The sequence below is a fragment of the Gigantopelta aegis genome, chromosome 1, assembly GCF_016097555.1.
Source record: "Gigantopelta aegis isolate Gae_Host chromosome 1, Gae_host_genome, whole genome shotgun sequence".
NCBI classification, from domain to species: domain Eukaryota; kingdom Metazoa; phylum Mollusca; class Gastropoda; order Neomphalida; family Peltospiridae; genus Gigantopelta; species Gigantopelta aegis.
The window spans coordinates 40,366,573-40,384,279 of NC_054699.1; the positions used below are offsets into that span (position 1 = coordinate 40,366,573).

At 37.5% G+C, this 17,707-nt stretch overlaps 1 protein-coding gene across 1 annotated transcript in view; it reads right to left on the reverse strand.

The window, feature by feature from the left end:
* LOC121374984 overlaps nucleotides 1-17,707 on the reverse strand; it is a 91,659-nt gene that overhangs the window by 26,233 nt on the left and 47,719 nt on the right. Inside the window, exons 16-25 of the mRNA XM_041502165.1 lie at nucleotides 16,215-16,371; nucleotides 15,251-15,339; nucleotides 12,905-13,039; nucleotides 11,455-11,612; nucleotides 9,663-9,762; nucleotides 8,080-8,149; nucleotides 6,031-6,104; nucleotides 2,308-2,430; nucleotides 1,316-1,406; nucleotides 547-671 (exon numbers count right to left, since the gene is read on the reverse strand). Coding sequence (XP_041358099.1) covers nucleotides 547-671; nucleotides 1,316-1,406; nucleotides 2,308-2,430; nucleotides 6,031-6,104; nucleotides 8,080-8,149; nucleotides 9,663-9,762; nucleotides 11,455-11,612; nucleotides 12,905-13,039; nucleotides 15,251-15,339; nucleotides 16,215-16,371 — 1,122 coding nt within the window. The remainder of the gene's footprint in view (nucleotides 1-546; nucleotides 672-1,315; nucleotides 1,407-2,307; nucleotides 2,431-6,030; nucleotides 6,105-8,079; nucleotides 8,150-9,662; nucleotides 9,763-11,454; nucleotides 11,613-12,904; nucleotides 13,040-15,250; nucleotides 15,340-16,214; nucleotides 16,372-17,707) is intronic.

Here is a 17,707-nt window from a genome sequence, read left to right on the forward strand (position 1 = left end):
ACTGTGAAGACCACCTGTCAAATGTGAACTCACTGTGAAGACCACTCACTGTGAAGACCATCTGACAAATGTTAACTCACTGTGCAGACCACCTGACAAATGTGAACTCACTGTGCAGACCACTCACTGTGAAGACCATCTGACAAATGTGAACTCACTGTGCAGACCACCTGACAAATGACAACTCATTGTGAAGACCACCTGACAGATGACAACTCACTGTGAAGACCACCTGACAAATGAGAACTCACTGTGCAGACCACCTGACAAATGTGAACTCACTGTGAAGACCACTCACTGTGAAGACCACCTGACAAATGTGAACTCACTGTGAAGACCACCTGACAAATGTGAACTCACTGTGAAGACCACCTGATATATGTGAATTCACTGTGAAGACCACCTGATATATGTGAACTCACTGTGAAGACCACCTGATAAATGTGAACTCACTGTGAAGACCACCTGACAGATGTGAACTCGCTGTAAAGACCACCTGACAAATGTGAACTCACTGTGAAGACCACCTGATAAATATGAACTCACAGCGCATGATATAATATCCTGCTGTTCCAGTTGTATGTACTCTGTCTCGGAGAGGTAAATGTCCATCCGAACGTCACGCAACTTCATCGTGATCAGATCAAGAACCAGAACGGTCATGTGTGCATCTGAAATACAGCACATTATTTCACAATGAGGGTCAGTGAAAACAATGAAGTTAACACAAACACAAATATTACAGACTGCCAAAATCACTACTGTGTGAGATATGTGTGTGTGTGTGTGTATGTGTGTGTGAGTGAGAGACATTGAAAGAGAGAGAGAGAGAGAGAGAGAGAGAGAGAGAGAGAGAGAGAGAGAGAGAGAGAGAGAGAGAGAGGGAGACAGACAGACAAACAGACAGACAGAGAGTTAGAGAGAGAGAGAGGCACGAAAGGGACAGACAGAGGAGGAAGCGGGAGAGAGAAAAGAGACGAGAGAGAGAGAGAGAGAAAGACGAGAGAGAGAGAGAGAGAGAGAGAGAGAGAGAGAGAGAGAGAGAGAGAGAGACAGATACAAAGGTAATGAAAGAGAGAGACAGGTATGTATAAAGATAAGAGACAAAGAGAGGGTGGTAAGAGGGATGGATGGAGATGTGATATTAAAAGTTGGTAGGTGAATCAAGGATACAAGGAAACGATGGATGGAGATGAACAAAGAGGAGAATACTTTTTATTATTTTCTAAATGGTGCAAGGGACATAACTCTTCAGAAAGGTCTGAACTGAAACTCCGATTTGGTGCTACTCATGTTAATAACACTTTTGACAAACCTTTAGGTGGATATTTGGGGAAAAGAAGAAGAAAGATTAACTCTCGGCCACTTGATGACTGTAGCACTTTTAACATCTTCGTACATTTCACCTGAAATTAAAACATTCTTAATATTACATTAATTTAATACAATCATTTTCTTATTGTTAATTGTTTTAAAATTATGTACTAGAAAATAGCATGTAAATTATATAAAACAATGCTAACCCGATAAAATGTTTTACAAATTGTTTTATACAGCTCATAAAGTATAAATATATATTTTGTTATTATTAGTTTACAGCAAACTAAATTATTTCAAAATGTGGCTAATTTCTTAAAGATTCCTATTTAAATATTACATTTTAGTCTAAACTGTTACTAAATTTACTGTTACTGAGAGAGAGAGAGAGAGAGAGAGAGAGAGAGAGAGAGAGAGAGAGAGAGAGAGAGAGAGAGAGAGAGAGAGAGAGAGAGAGAGAGAGAGCAATAGAAAGACAGATAGATTGACAGACATAGAGAGACAGACAGACTGACAGAGACACAGAGAAAGAGACAGACAGAGAGATAGACAGATACAGAGAGAGATAGATAGAGAGACGGAGAGACAGAGAGAGACAGCAATAGAAAGACATAGATTGACAGACATAGAGAGACAGACAGACAGAGACACAGAGAAAGAGAGACAGACAGATACAGAGAGAGAGAGAGAGAGAGAGAGAGAGAGAGAGAGAGAGAGAGAGAGAGAGAGAGAGAGAGAGAGTGAGACGGAGAGACAGAGAGAGAGAGACAGCAATAGTAAGACATAGATTGACAGACATAGAGAGACAGACAGTGACACAGAGAAAGAGAGAGACAGACAGACAGACAGACAGATACAGAGACAGAGAGAGAGAGAGAGAGAGAGAGAGAGCGAGAGAGAGAGAGAGAGAGAGAGAGAGAGAGAGAGAGAGAGAGAGAGAGAGAGAGACATTCAGAGAGAGATAGACAGTAAGGGAACGTGTCTACTCACCAGGACAGGTTTGTACATTCTAGTGAGGTATGTAGAAACCTGGTTGGTTTCCTGGTATCGGATCACCACGTGAAACATGGCTCCCGTCTCACTGACACCACCTCTCGGCATGTATACCCGCGTCTGTAAAGGAAGGAATGTTTTATTTAACGACGCATTCAACACATTTTATCTACGGTTATATGGCGTCGGAAATATGGTGAAAGACCACACAGATATTTAGGGAGGAAACCCGCTGTCGCCACTTCATGGGCTACTCTTTTCGATTAGCAGCAAGGGATCTTTTATATGCACCATCCCATAGACATGATAGCACATACCACAGCATTTGATGTACTAGTCGTGGTGCACTGGCTGGAGCGAGAAATAGCCCAATGATCACACCAATGGTGATCGATCCCAAACCGACCGCCGCGTATGTAAATACACACAACTTAACCACTAATTTCTCAAACTGCCAAAATGCAACTTATGACTGAAGTACACATCCAGCAATTTACTTTTATTGAGTGCAGTGTGTTTTTACTTTTTTCTTGAGTATTTAACAAAGACAAATTCAAAAGAAAGACTTACTACAAGGCCCTGGACCGAGATTTTCAGGGTGTATACTACCAAATCAAATCCCATAGACGACAATAGTAACATATGTGGCTAAAACTCCTACCTGCAACGTATCAACCGACATAAACGCCACGGATATAAATACTACCACCCCTCACACTTAAAGTGAATCAGAAAAAAATGGGGGTCAAGCTGCTCATTTCTGAGATAACGGGTAGCGTCTATGACTACCCTAGTTCCACACAAAATTCGAGTACTTTTTTTTACAGGTACCCCATACATGTTTTTTAACCCAGATAAAACTATTATTTTTTACAACCAACACACTCACATTTATAACCAATCACAGGACTTGTGGTGTTCACTTCTCTATCAAAAGTTCGGTGCACCTCGAACTTTGACCCAGCCGGAAGTTATTTGGTCTAGTACTACCTTCAAAGATATCTTACCACTACAATATCATACTACCGTTGTAGGCTATGGTGTGTGTTCAAAGAGATGTCATAGCCTACGATGGTTTTATGATATCTTACCACTACAATATCATACAACCGTTGTAGGCTATGGCATGTGTTCAAAGAGATGTCATAGCCTACGATGGTTTTATGATATCTTACCACTACAATATCATACAATCGTTGTAGGCTATGGCGTGTGTTCAAAGAGATGTCATAGCCTACGATGGTTTTATGATATCTTACCACTACAATATCATACAACCGTTGTAGACTATGGCGTGTGTTCAAAGAGATGTCATAGCCTACGATGGTTTCAAGATATCTTACCACTACAATATCATACAACCGTTGTAGGCTATGGCGTGTGTTCAAAGAGATGTCATAGCCTACGATGGTTTTATGATAACTTGGCAGTGAGATAGCTTCAGAAATCTCTAGCCTCTTGGTCATCTGGAAATTATTTATTACTAAGAACAGTGCAGTAATTTGTCATAGCGTATTTAATTAACCTTCTGACTACTGGAGGCGAGATATGTCGCCCGACATCATGCAAGTCGACATAATATTGTACACTGTATACAATGTATTCCCCAATTCATATTTCCCGCCGTTCTGCAAATGACACTCATCAGGAAACAGATTACTTGACAGTATGACAGCTTTAGTTTTTTGTTTTTTCAATGGAAAATACCTGGTAAGTATTTTTGCTTGACAACAAATGTGGCACGTCGCGGTCATTTTCAGGGATCGATAACTGATTGTGACATCTAATTTGATAATAAATTTGATCGTTACCAACAACAAAAATCACCAAATATTGGGATATGAATCGTGGTTCATTTTTGACAAAAACTTCTGGTCAGAAAAAAATGTTATTGGGAATAATGGACATATGTGTAAATATTGGACATATGTGTAAATATTGGACAACTGGCCACAAATGCCCATAAGTAAATATGCCTTTTAACATCTTTTGCCTGATTTTAATCAACAATCAACTGATCTAAAATATCACATAAATTTAGAAAAACCCCACGGAAATAATACTTACCAATTCAAATATAAACTTTACTTTATATATTTATTTTTAAAATTTAAGTGAATATATGTGAGTAAAAATTATAAACTTGTACCCACTCAGCGTGGTTTTTGTCAATAATTAATCCAGTAGTCTGAAGGTTAAAGGTTGAAGACTAATAAAATATTTCTACGATTAAACTTACATATTAAATATATTTTCTTGTTTAGAATACCAGTGTCTGTATATTCAATGTGTTTCTGGTTGTCTTAATATTAGTAAGAAGCCCAAACTGGATTTTGTCTTGAAATAATTTTGTACGTACGAAAAAAAACTTTTTGGGAAATAAAATGACCTTGTGACCTTTAACCTTGTACAAATATTAGAACGATCAGAAACACGTTTAATATACAGCCACTAATATTTTATGCAGAAAAATATATTTGATATGTAATTACAGTCGTCAAAAAGTCTCTGTTAGTCGATAAAAAAAATTAAATTGCAGCAAACTCAGGAATGTCCCTTTAACAAAATAATCAATTCAGAAGATAGACTTACTACGAAACTATTTTACTGAGAGCAGTGTTATTGATTCTTATTACCCATGTGATATTTATCATCTCTTCACATTGTGTAATACGTCTTTTGAGAAAGAAAGAAAGAAATGTTTTATTTAACGACACACTCAACACATTTTATTTACGGTTATATGGCATCAGACATATGGTTAAGGATCATACAGATTTTGAGAGGAAATCCACTGTCGCCACTACATGGGCTACTCTTTCCGATTAGCAGCAAGGGATCTTTTATTTGCGCTTCCCACAGGCAGGATAGCACAAACCATGGCCTTTGTTGAACCAGTTATGGATCATTGGTTGGTGCAAGTGGTTTACACCTACCCATTGAGCCTTGAGGAGCACTCACTCAGGGTTTGGAGTCGGTATCTGGATTAAAAATCCCATGCCTCGACTGGGATCCGAACCCAGTACCTACCAGCCTGTAGTCCGATGGCCTAATCACGACGCCACCGAGGCCGGTCCGTCTTTTGAGAGGTCATGTCCTCCAATTATGTGAGCAACGGTGTCACACAGTACAACTCTGCACAGATGTTTTGCGGAAAGTGTGCACATGGTTCTTTCGATTCATATTTTTAAATAGGAAAAATACTTCCTGTCAATGCTTATAATTAATATTAAAAGCATAATTTAACAAAATATATATTTTAATAATTTAGTTTAGCCTTGAATATGTTTATACTAATGCTGATGTAATTGTTGATAGATGTGTGGTGTAGGAATACAAAGTTTTATTGATAAATAGCTAAATAAAGTAGCCACAACATGATGTTATTTTGCTAAATGATATCATTGCGTAAGTAAAATAATTTTCTCGTTTTTTAATCTGTGCATTTTCATGTCTTGTTTAGTTATTTTGGAAGTCATTCTGTCTGATTTTTGTTCATTGATGTGCGGTGTAATAAATAAAGTACTATACTCCTTCCTGTGTCAGACCGTTTATATTACAACTTGTGTGTTTTTAATCGTACATCACTCGATTTCGCTCGTGATGTACGATTGAAAACACTCTCATTGTAATATAAAAGGTATCACACGGGAACTCGTTTAGTATTCTCTATATTGTGGTGTATTTAACAAAGACAATCAATTCACAAGATAGACTTACCACCAAGCCCTGATCATCTAGAAATTCTTCGTGCCAGGGGTCTCCAAGTCTCATGTTTTCCAGCGTATTCTGAACTGAAAATAAAGATATTTTTCGATAGAAAAACTACACTTAATTAGGTTTGGAATATTACATATTACATAAATGTACAATTGATATTATTTTAAGAAATATTTATGAGTCTATATTTAAAAACAGCAGTATTTGGCGATGATTGGATAGCTTTAGGTAATATTTTAAAGATAGCTGTTGGGGGCTTCATTGCATAGACTTTTATAGTATTAGCCTCAGTGGGTAGAGTGTTAGCTCCGTGGGTAGAGTGTTAGCTCAGTGGGTAGAGTGTTAGCTCCGTGGGTAGTGTTAGCTTAGTGGGTAGAGTGTTAGCTCCGTGGGTAGTGTTAGCTCAGTGGGTAGAGTGTTAGCTCCGTGGGTAGTGTTAGCTCAGTGGGTAGTGTTAGCTCAGTGGGGAGACTGTTAGCTCAGTGGGTAGAGTATTTGCTCAGTGAATAGAGTGTTAGCTCAGTGGGTAGTGTTAGCTCAGTGGGTAGTGTTAGCTCAGTGGGGAGATTGTTAGCTCAGTGAATAGAGTGTTAGCTCAGTGGATAGTGTTAGCTCAGTGGGTAGAGTATTTGCTCAGTGAATAGAGTGTTAGCTCAGTGGGTAGTGTTAGCTCAGTGGGTAGACTGTTAGCTCAGTGAATAGAGTGTTTGCTCAGTGAATAGAGTGTTTGCTCAGTGGATAGTGTTAGCTCAGTGGGTAGAGTATTTGCTCAGTGAATAGAGTGTTAGCTCAGTGGGTAGTGTTAGCTCAGAGGGTAGTGTTAGCTCAGTGGATAGTGTTTGCTCAGTGGATAGAGTGTTAGCTCAGTGGGTAGAATGTTTGCTCAGTGGGTAGAGTGTTAGCTTAGTGGGTAGTGTTTGCTCAGTGGGTAGTGTTAGCTCAGTGGGTAGAGTGTTAGCTCAGTGGGTAGAGTGTTTGCTCAGTGGGTATAGTGTTAGCTCAGTGGGTAGTGTTTGCTCAGTGGGTAGCGTGTTAGCTCAGTGGGTAGTGTGTTAGCTCAGTGGTAGAGTGTTTGCTCAGTGAATAGAGTGTTTGCTCAGTGGGTAGAGTGTTAGCTCAGTAGGTAGTGTTAGCTCAGTGGGTAGCGTGTTAGCTCAGTGGGTAGAGTGTTAGCTCAGTGGGTAGAGTGTTAGCTCAGTGGGTAGTGTTAGCTCAGTGGGTAGTGTTAGCTCAGTGGGTAGCGTGTTAGCTCAGTGGGTAGCGTGTTAGCTCAGTGGTAGAGTGTTTGCTCAGTGGGTAGTGTTTGCTCAGTGGGTAGAGTGTTAGCTCAGTGGGTAGAGTGTTAGCTCAGTGGGTAGAGTGTTTGCTCAGTGAATAGAGTGTTTGCTCAGTGGGTAGTTGGTTTGCTCAGTGAATAGAGTGTTTACTCAGCGGGCAGAGTGTTAGCTCAGTGGGTAGAGTTTCAGTAATTTTTAGCTATTTGAGTAATTTTTAGCTATTTGAGTAATTTGACTTAGTTTGCTGAATTGTAGCTCGTACTGGAACCCTGCCTATCGTGGGCCGTCATGGTTAATCTCCCGAGGTTGCTCCCTAATTTAGCCCTTCCGAGGGCTTGATCGACTGGGTGATCCATATTCACTTCTAATAAGTGGTAGAAGTAGATCAAACATTTGGTGAATGGAGTCAAGGACCTGAGCAAGTGGTACTAAAATATGTGAAGATTGAACAAATATGAGGGATTATCTTTGAAGGATGCAATTTGCTGTGAAGAAAAGCCCAATCTGGGTTGCCACCCCCAAAAAAAACTTCTTCTCCTGTGAAATATTTTTAATTATTTGTATTCTTAACTCAAATCCTCTAGCTAAAATTTGCGAAATAGAATTTGTCATATTGTGTAATTTTCTTAGATGGCCAAGGTTTGTTTTTTTCCACACATATGACAGTGATATGGGATTATGTTGAGAAAAACTAAATTATATATCTCATAAATCTAATACATTAAAAACCACATTGCAATAACTGTCTAATTCTGTGAAAAACAAAACCTACTTCTCTTTCTTTCTCTTGCAAAATCTTGTCGCGTTTTTTTCTTGGATTTTACTTTGTCAGTATAAAGAATCTAAAAAATAAAAAATAGTACTAAATATACACACAAAACAAATTAATTAGCAGAAGAAATATTTTAAAATTGTCCTTTAGTATCCAATATTTTATTTTTTGAATTCTCTAAAATGAATGTATATGATCACCGTATACAACTGATAGTTTAAATAAACAATTTGGGATTGTCTGTTATTTCTTTTTTGTTCATGTGGGTATGAAGCCATTCTCACGTAAGTCTGTGGATGATTTGTTTTGTTCATACCCGCATGAACATAAAAGAAATAATGGACAACACTTATAATTAAATTTGAAACATACTTACTAATAATAACATTAAAAGTTCATATTATATTTTGAATTATTTTTTTGGTTGAAACAATAATGCTCAGCAAGACAAATTACCAATATAAAATGACGTCATCAGATATGACGTTCCCTGACGACGTAATTTTTACATTCATTGTTGCTACAGCTGGACCAATTGGAAGACCTTATATTGTAATGAATGTGAAGGAAATTTTATTATTCTACTATGACTGCAGTTTTAACACAACAAATATATGTATCATGTACAGGGCCCAGTTTTACGAAAAACAATCTTAGGGCTAAGATCACCTTAAGTGCAATGCAACCTTATGCTCTTATGGTGATCTTCGCACTAAGATCGCTTCGTAAAATGTGGCCCAGTACAGTTGCTTAATTACATGTAGCATCAAATAATTAAAACATAATAAAAGAAATGACAGAATACACGTATTTCCTACTTTTTGGTTCCTTTGGTTCATATACATGTATTTATTAACTTACTGTGAACAGGCATATTGGCATTTGAACACTCATATCCTTCAGCAAATTGGGAAATAAAATCATCCCCAATAAGATCATGATGCACTAATACATTAAACTCTTCCTCAACACAAATTCCAATGACTTCTTTCTTATTGGAGGAAAGACATAGTCACATGACCAAAAGTGGTTGCCCTAGACACAGTGCAAAAATTATTTCTGATTGGAGGAAAGAAGCGGCAGCGTCACATGACAAGAAATAAATCATGGCCTACACAGTGGAAGATTAGAGCCAATCAAATGGGCATGAGACATGTGGCATTTGGTATGGGCATATGGCATAGACATGTGTATGTCGCATGGCCATGTGGCAGTCATATGATATATGGCATGAGTATGTGACATGTCGCATTTGTTATATGGCATGGGCATGTGTATGTGGCATGGGTGTGTGGCATAGCCATATGATATATGGCATGAGTATGTGGCATGTGGCATATGGCATGGTCATAGGACATATGGCATGAGTATATGGCATGGTCATGTGACATGTCATGAGTATGTGGCATGGTCATGTGATATATGTAATGAGTATGTGGCATGTGGCATGGTCACATGAGTATGTGACATGTGACATAGGCATGTGTATGTGGCATGTGCATAAGCATGGACATGGACATGGGTATTTGGGATGCATCTGTTAAGGTCAGGTTGCTGTATAAAAGAACAGCCTGCCATCTTACGTTTGGTTTCTCGGTGCTGGAGGGTGAGTACATCGTTTTAGCCATGTCGAGTCGGTGTTTCTTATGTGGATAAAACCAACCAAACCCAGACTGGTAAGTGCTGGAAAGAGACAACAAGCAATATGATGTAACTCAAATGAATTAAGGAAGGAAATGTTTTATTTAACGACGCACTCAACACATTTTATTTACGGTTATATGGCGTCGGACATATGGTTAAGGACCACACAAATATTGAGAGAGGAAACCTGCTGTCGCCATCCCATGGGCCACTCTTTTCGATTAGCAGTAAGGGATCTTTTATATGCACAATCCCAGACAGGATAGTACATAATACGGCCTTTGTAACATCAGTTGTGGAGCACTGGCTGGAAAGAGAAAAATAGCCCAATGGGTCAACCGACTGGGATCGATCCTAGACCGACAGTGCATCAAGTAAACGGTTTACCACTGGGTTACTACATCCCGCCCCTGAAATGATGGATATCATAAAACTGACTTGGGACCAAATTCACTGAAACTGACTTAGGAACAAATTCACTGAAATATGGCAAAGCCTACTTGTTTTGTTTTGGGTTTGTTGGGGGGGTTTTGGGGGGGTTCTCATTAATATAATAATAAATTGTTGTTATTAGTATTGTTGTTGTCATTTTATTAATTGTCATGTTTGTTGCAATTGTTATTATGACTGTTGTAATGTTAAAATTGATGTTTATTTTTAATCCAAATTGCTTTTTATTACAGAGGATGAAGTTTATTTTGTTTAACGACACCACTAGAGCACATTGTTTAACTAATCATTGGCAATTAGATGTCAAACATTTGGTAATTTTGACAGGTAGTCATCAGAGGAAATCCGCTTTATTTTACCTAATGCAGCAAGGGATTTTTTTATATGCACTTTCCCACAGACAGGAAAGCACATACCATAGCCTTTGACCAATTGTGATGCACTGGTTGGAACGAGAAAAAAACCAATCAGTTGAATGGATCCACCGAGGTGGTTCAATCGTGTGACACAAGCACCTCAAGTGAGCACTCAATCGACTGAGTTAAATCCTGCCTCTACAGAGGATGATGTTAACTATGAAATCTGCATAATCAACTAATATCTTTCCTACCACAACAGTAATAATTGAAATTATAATTAACTTTAATAAAAGAAATCATTTGTGCTGTAAGTAAAAAAAAAAAAAAAAAAAAAAAAAACAACATTTCATGCACTAAGTAGAACGTTGAATTTTATAGATTGAATTATAAAGTTTAACAAAGTTAAATTGATCTACGAACTATAGTTTGCAAAAAATGAGCTATAAAAGACAAATTAACAGCAAGTTAAATACAAAAGTTGACAGTCACCATTAAAAAAGGAATACTTCTTACACACCCGTTGGTGAAAACATCATTCGCTATTTTTGATAACACACACTTGTTAGCATTTTAAAAACATGTGGCTGGCTGCTCCTAGGTGATGACCAGTGCCATACCATCCAGTGAAAAAAACAGAAAACAGAATACAACATTTGTGTCTGTTATATACCATTTATCTTTCAACTTGTCCTTTAAAAACGTATCCAACTCTCTTTCGCTCGTTAGATATGTTTTAAAACAACTCGTTGTAAGATAAATAGCACCTCATGGCCACTCATCTATTATTATCTATTTATCTCTCGCCTTTTGATTTCATCAAGGCTAAACAAATCTATGATGCAATATATTAATTACGCACATTATTGTTAATTATACTGTGTAATGATACTAAGTAATAAATGACAAAACAAGGAACGTGTACGTGTCGTATGTCCACTTGTTGATGAATCCCTTCTGGTCGACCGTCACGATGCTGTTGACGTTGTCCAGGAAGCCGATGTGGATGATGGGATTCTGGTGCTGACGGAACAGCTCCGCCTCCAGATTCTGACCAATCAGATTCACTCCATGAGCCTCATCCTGAAAGCAAGGAAATATTAATAACAAGCATTCTGAGAGTATGGGTAAAGCAATACATGTCCCCTTCAGGGCCTCAACCAATTTCCATATCCCTTAAGTTCAAGGGCAATAACTTTGTAAAAACAAATGGGCCAATCCTTGTGAAAGTTGAACTTCATCTGTAGCTCTATATGATAAATACCAGCTAAATATCTTAACGCATTGCTAAGAATCTGGACAGATATACAGATGTGGGGTAAATACATACATATAAGTTGTGTTGGAAGATCATCTGTTCAATACGTACATATAAGATTGCATGTTAAATATGTACATATATGTTGTGTTGGAAGATCATCTGTACATTTATTATCCATATGGTCCAACATAACCAAGTTAATAATAATCATACGAAGCACATGTCTAATAACAAGTGTAATGATGTAATTTTGGGAAGCGAGGTCATAACATGACGTTGCTTCTCCAGTCCTAGCTGAGACTGTCCATTTGTAATATTTTTTTGTCTCCTTCTAGTTGTGGCTGAAATATTTTGAGTTCGGCCTTGTTATTCATAAACAAAACAACAATAATAATATGGATAATAAAGAAATTATTACACTCGCATGTGAGTCATTTTATGAAACTTGTGTCAGGATTCATGTGTATATATATATATATATATATATATATATATATATATATATATATATATATATATATATATACACATATATGTTGTGTTGGAAGATCGTCTGTTAAATACGTACATGTATGTTGTGTTGGAAGATCGTCTGTTAAATACATACATGTATGTTGTGTTGGAAGATCGTCTGTTAAATACATACATGTATGTTGTGTTGGAAGATCGTCTGTTAAATACATACATGTATGTTGTGTTGGAAGATCGTCTGTTAAATACATACATGTATGTTGTGTTGGAAGATCGTCTGTTAAATACATACATGTATGTTGTGTTGGAAGATCGTCTGTTAAATACATACATGTATGTTGTGTTGGAAGATCGTCTGTTAAATACATACATGTATGTTGTGTTGGAAGATCGTCTGTTAAATACATACATGTATGTTGTGTTGGAAGATCGTCTGTTAAATACATACATGTATGTTGTGTTGGAAGATCGTCTGTTAAATACATACATGTATGTTGTGTTGGAAGATTGTCTGTTAAATACATACATGTATGTTGTGTTGGAAGATCGTCTGTTAAATACATACATGTATGTTGTGTTGGAAGATTGTCTGTTAAATACATACATGTATGTTGTGTTGGAAGATCGTCTGTTAAATACATACATATATGTTGTGTTGGAAGATCGTCGGTGCCTCAGAATAGACAACAGCGGCATCAGTTTCTTCAGAGGGGGCAGTCAGGGGCTCCAGATTGCATTTCAACATGTCTCCATTGTCAAGGGCAACACAAACACAATGCTACAAAATCAAGCATTTACTACAAAGTAAACACAACACTCAAAAATTAAGTACTAATGCTGAACATTTTCTAAACATTCCAAAAAATAAAATAAAGAGAATAACAATTAATTATGACAGTATACTTTTTCACACTGACATTTCCACACTTTGTATTGTTAACATATTTTAATGATGTGTTAAAAACCATATGAAACCATTACATAAAAATAATATGGCTCAAATGATTAGAATAAATGTTTTCTTCATCTCCTTGTCGACAGTTATCTCATCCAAAGATTAAGGACCGAATTTACAAAACCTGTTTTCAACTTACATAACTACATATATAATTTTGCAATATTTAACTCTTATCCACCCAGCTTTACAACCAGAAAACATTAATACTGACCCAAGTTTCCAACATGAAATATGTAATTTTGAACCTACATTATTTATCTTCAAACTGTAAAAAACTCAAATAATTGAACACTATTTTGATAATTTGGAGGACATAGTAGTGAGCCTAATTATCAAAATAAAATTTACAGAAGAACTTATTAATTATTTTTTTAAATATTTGTTAAAACCCTACGATCACGATCCATGACGTCATTGTTTATTTTCACTTTCAATTGACAACGAGTAATCTATCCATCATCTACTTCAAAGTCTGTATTATTAGTTAATTTCGGTGAATACATCCTTTATTCAGTTTTCATTCAATAGTAAGGTCCAACATGTCTTAAAAGAAATAATTATACATGTTACATCAACAATAACGTTTACACAAATTTAGACCGGGTTTTTTTTCTTTTCGATATTGCAATAACTACTTAAATCTGAATACGAGTCAAAAAAATACACTCAACATGTTTGAATGTCATTCTACTACATCAGGGGTGGGGAAAAATAAAATTGTCAATCGGTCCCACATTGATGTCATCACTACCGGTGGGATAAGAAGAAAGGAATAAAAATAAAAATTATAAAATCATTTAAAAGGTGATATTTGCCAAATAGTGTTCTAAAAACAAAATCATAGTGGCATTTGTATATTATTATCTTGAATCATGAACGCGAAACGATAAACATCAAAACATGAAAGAAAAACAAAATGTTTGATCACATCACGTCATCAGCAAAAAAAATAATTATTATATTTATTTTACATAATGGAATAAATTATATAAAAAAGGAATAAAAGTTATGCATTTTAACTCCCATATATGTATAAAAAGTACCTGTATTCAGTAGTCCTGAAAATTAATAAACAATAACACCATTGGAGCGTTTGACAACTTGAGCTGGCACACGTTTAGACAAAGCAATTAATAACGTTATCGCCGATTGGATGACATTTGACCTCTCCTGGCTCTAAAGATAGCCGGTTTAGCTATTCCAACTCGCTCCCATTTTAAAAAAAAAAAAGAGGTGTAAACCTTTTTTTAAATTTTAAAGTCCTTTATAATTATTTGATACACTACATTGAACAGTCAACAAGAAACACATTTATAGATTATTTCAGTATATTTTATGCTATTTCAAGCAGTTTGTATTTCACAAAAGCCTCTTGCCTCGGACTCTGACACTCGACCCGACAGAGCTCCGTACACAGGCGTTAACATGTGTTGATTGTGACCAGTTGCAAACTCTGGGTCCTTTGTTGTAATTGGAGTGTAATACCGTGGTAGCTTTCTCACCAAGAATGATGCTATTGTTAACGTCTGTTTTTATCTTGTGACCAGCACAGCGGCTTTGACAAATGTCTAGCCTAGTGGCAGTAGATTGATTGTAGCTCCGACTTATGGCAGACTTTAAAATCACAGACATCAGAAACACCAGTCAATTTTGACCACTATTTATTTATTTATTATTATTTTAAATCATGCACAAGATGCCAATGTCTGGGCAGGCCGATCCAATTGGCGGATAGGAATTTGTTCCTATAATAGAAACAGACAGGTGCTTCGGACTGACAAGAATGACAAAAGTGGGACCGGCAAACGCACGTTTTTGAAAAATAACTTCAGTCTCAGAGATCGAGAATCGGTCCCAGACCGGGAAAAAAGGGCTTTTCCCCACCCCTGTACTACATGTATGTTCTAGCGTTCACAGAATCAAGATAGATAACTCCTGTGAATGTTGACAGCTGTGTTTACAAAGATCGGTCACATCTCGACTGCAGTCATCTACATGAAACCAGAGTAGGTTACATACAGTATGGATTACCTGTGTTCCTAAGAAGGTGAAGCTGGGGAAGAAACCTGCTTTGATTGGTCCGTAGTTTCCTCCCAGGGTACCCTGCTCAGAAAACTGACCTGTGGAGACAACAATGGCATGTGATGACCGAGAAGATGATTCACAGTACTTGTCATAGCAGAAACATCTTAATCATATAAATAGGGTGCAATTAATGGATGGATGGATTGATGGATCAATGAATAAATTACTATGAATGACTGATTGAATGACTGAATGAATAAATGAATGACTGAATGAATAAATGAATGAATGGATGGGATGGATGGATGGATGGGATGGATGGATGGATGGATGGATGGATGGATGGATGGATGGATGGATGGATGGATGGATGGGTCGATGGATGGATGGATGGATGGATGGGTCGATGGATGGATGGATGGATGGATGGATGGATGGAAATTGGGTGGATGGATGACTGACTGACTGACTGACTGACTGACTGAATGTGTGTTACTGAATGTGTGTTACTGGTGTGTGTTACTGGTGTGTGTTATCAATAATAAATGGATGTATAAGAAAATGTCTGGCTTTTTGTTACATATTTGTGGTATTAAAAAAACAGATACTTTTAGAAACAAAATCAACATACGTTAATAACATAGATAAAATGGGTAGGAAGGTATTCCACGCACAAAAAAAACTATTTACTAAACCAACACAAAAAAACCAATGGCTTAGATTACATTGGAGCAAAAAGTAAGACGTCTGAACCAAATCATCTTGAAGGAGAAGGAAGGAAGTTACAGTTACATGACCGGAGAACCAGGAATGAGGAACTCACCACAAGAATTTTAGGCCATCCCATTGGCTGTTTGGATGTTCCGACCAGACTACTATCCTTAGGGGAATATGCATTTGTTTGAGGTCAGGTGAAGTAGAAAAGAAATGGCACAGTGTGGGGTGGGTTTACAAGAAAGACATTTTCTACCTTGCTGGAACGTGAAGTCTTGCTGGTCAACATCAAGGACGACAATTCGCGCCAACTGCTGAGGAACGTAACCCTTCGAGTCTGGGCGAATGTCGAGGGCTCGCATGTCCGATTTGTTGACTGTACCACCGTCGAATGACCACACTTGGAGAGAGCCCTGAAAAAACATTCACAATTGAAGAAAAAACGCTTTTTGTAAAACATTTTAGTCAGCAATAACTAATTTTGTTTCATTATATACTGTAAATTAGGAAATAGTAGTGAGTGTAAAATGTTAGCAAATTTAGCGAGGTCATACTAGATGCTAATATTTCCTGACACTAAATTTAAAGAGACATACAACAGACTGCTCTGAAAAACTTGTGTGTGATTGTTTTGTCTATGATTAACTGAACTCGCAACAATGGTTACATGCTATTGATTAAACCAAAAGGATATCAAACAACAATAGTTAGTTAGCGTGCATATTACTGCAATTTTCTACTAAATTCAAGAAGTCAGTAAGCTGCTTAACATCAAGATTTGTCAAAAACATGATTTCAGTTGATCCTACAACTTAAGCTTATAATTTTTACAGTTTTATTTTATGATGTATAGTATTTAGAGAGGTACTTTCTAAATTCAACAGTGGCTAGGTGTGTTTTGGGGGATCCAAGCAAGACCTGTGGTGGCCTCAGGTAGCGACCAACTAGTTAAAGCTTGTTTTGTTTAACAGTGGCTAGGTGTGTTTTGGGGGATCCAAGCAAGACCTGTGGTGGCCTCAGGTAGCGACCAATTAGTTAAAGCTTGTTTTCTTTAACAGTGGCTAGGTGTGTTTTGGGGGATCCAAGCAAGACCTGTGGTGGTCTCAGGTAGCGACCAATTAGTTAAAGCTTGTTTCTTTAACAGTGGCTAGGTGTGTTTTGGGGGATCCAAGCAAGACCTGTGGTGGTCTCAGGTAGCAACCAACTAGTTAAAGCTTGTTTTCTTTAACAGTGGCTAGGTGTGTTTTGGGGGATCCAAGCAAGACCTGTGGTGGTCTCAGGTAGCGACCAACTAGTTAAAGCTTGTTTTCTTTAACAGTGGCTAGGTGTGTTTTGGGGGATCCAAGCAAGACCTGTGGTGGTCTCAGGTAGCGACCAACTAGTTAAAGCTTGTTTTCTTTAACAGTGGCTAGGTGTGTTTTGGGGGATCCAAGCAAGACCTGTGGTGGTCTCAGGTAGCGACCAATTAGTTAAAGCTTGTTTTCTTTAACAGTGGCTAGGTGTGTTTTGGGGGATCCAAGCAAGACCTGTGGTGGTCTCAGGTAGCAACCAATTAGTTAAAGCTTGTTTTCTTTAACAGTGGCTAGGTGTGTTTTGGGGGATCCAAGCAAGACCTGTGGTGGTCTCAGGTAGCGACCAACTAGTTAAAGCTTGTTTTCTTTAACAGTGGCTAGGTGTGTTTTGGGGGATCCAAGCAAGACCTGTGGTGGTCTCAGGTAGCGACCAATTAGTTAAAGCTTGTTTTCTTTA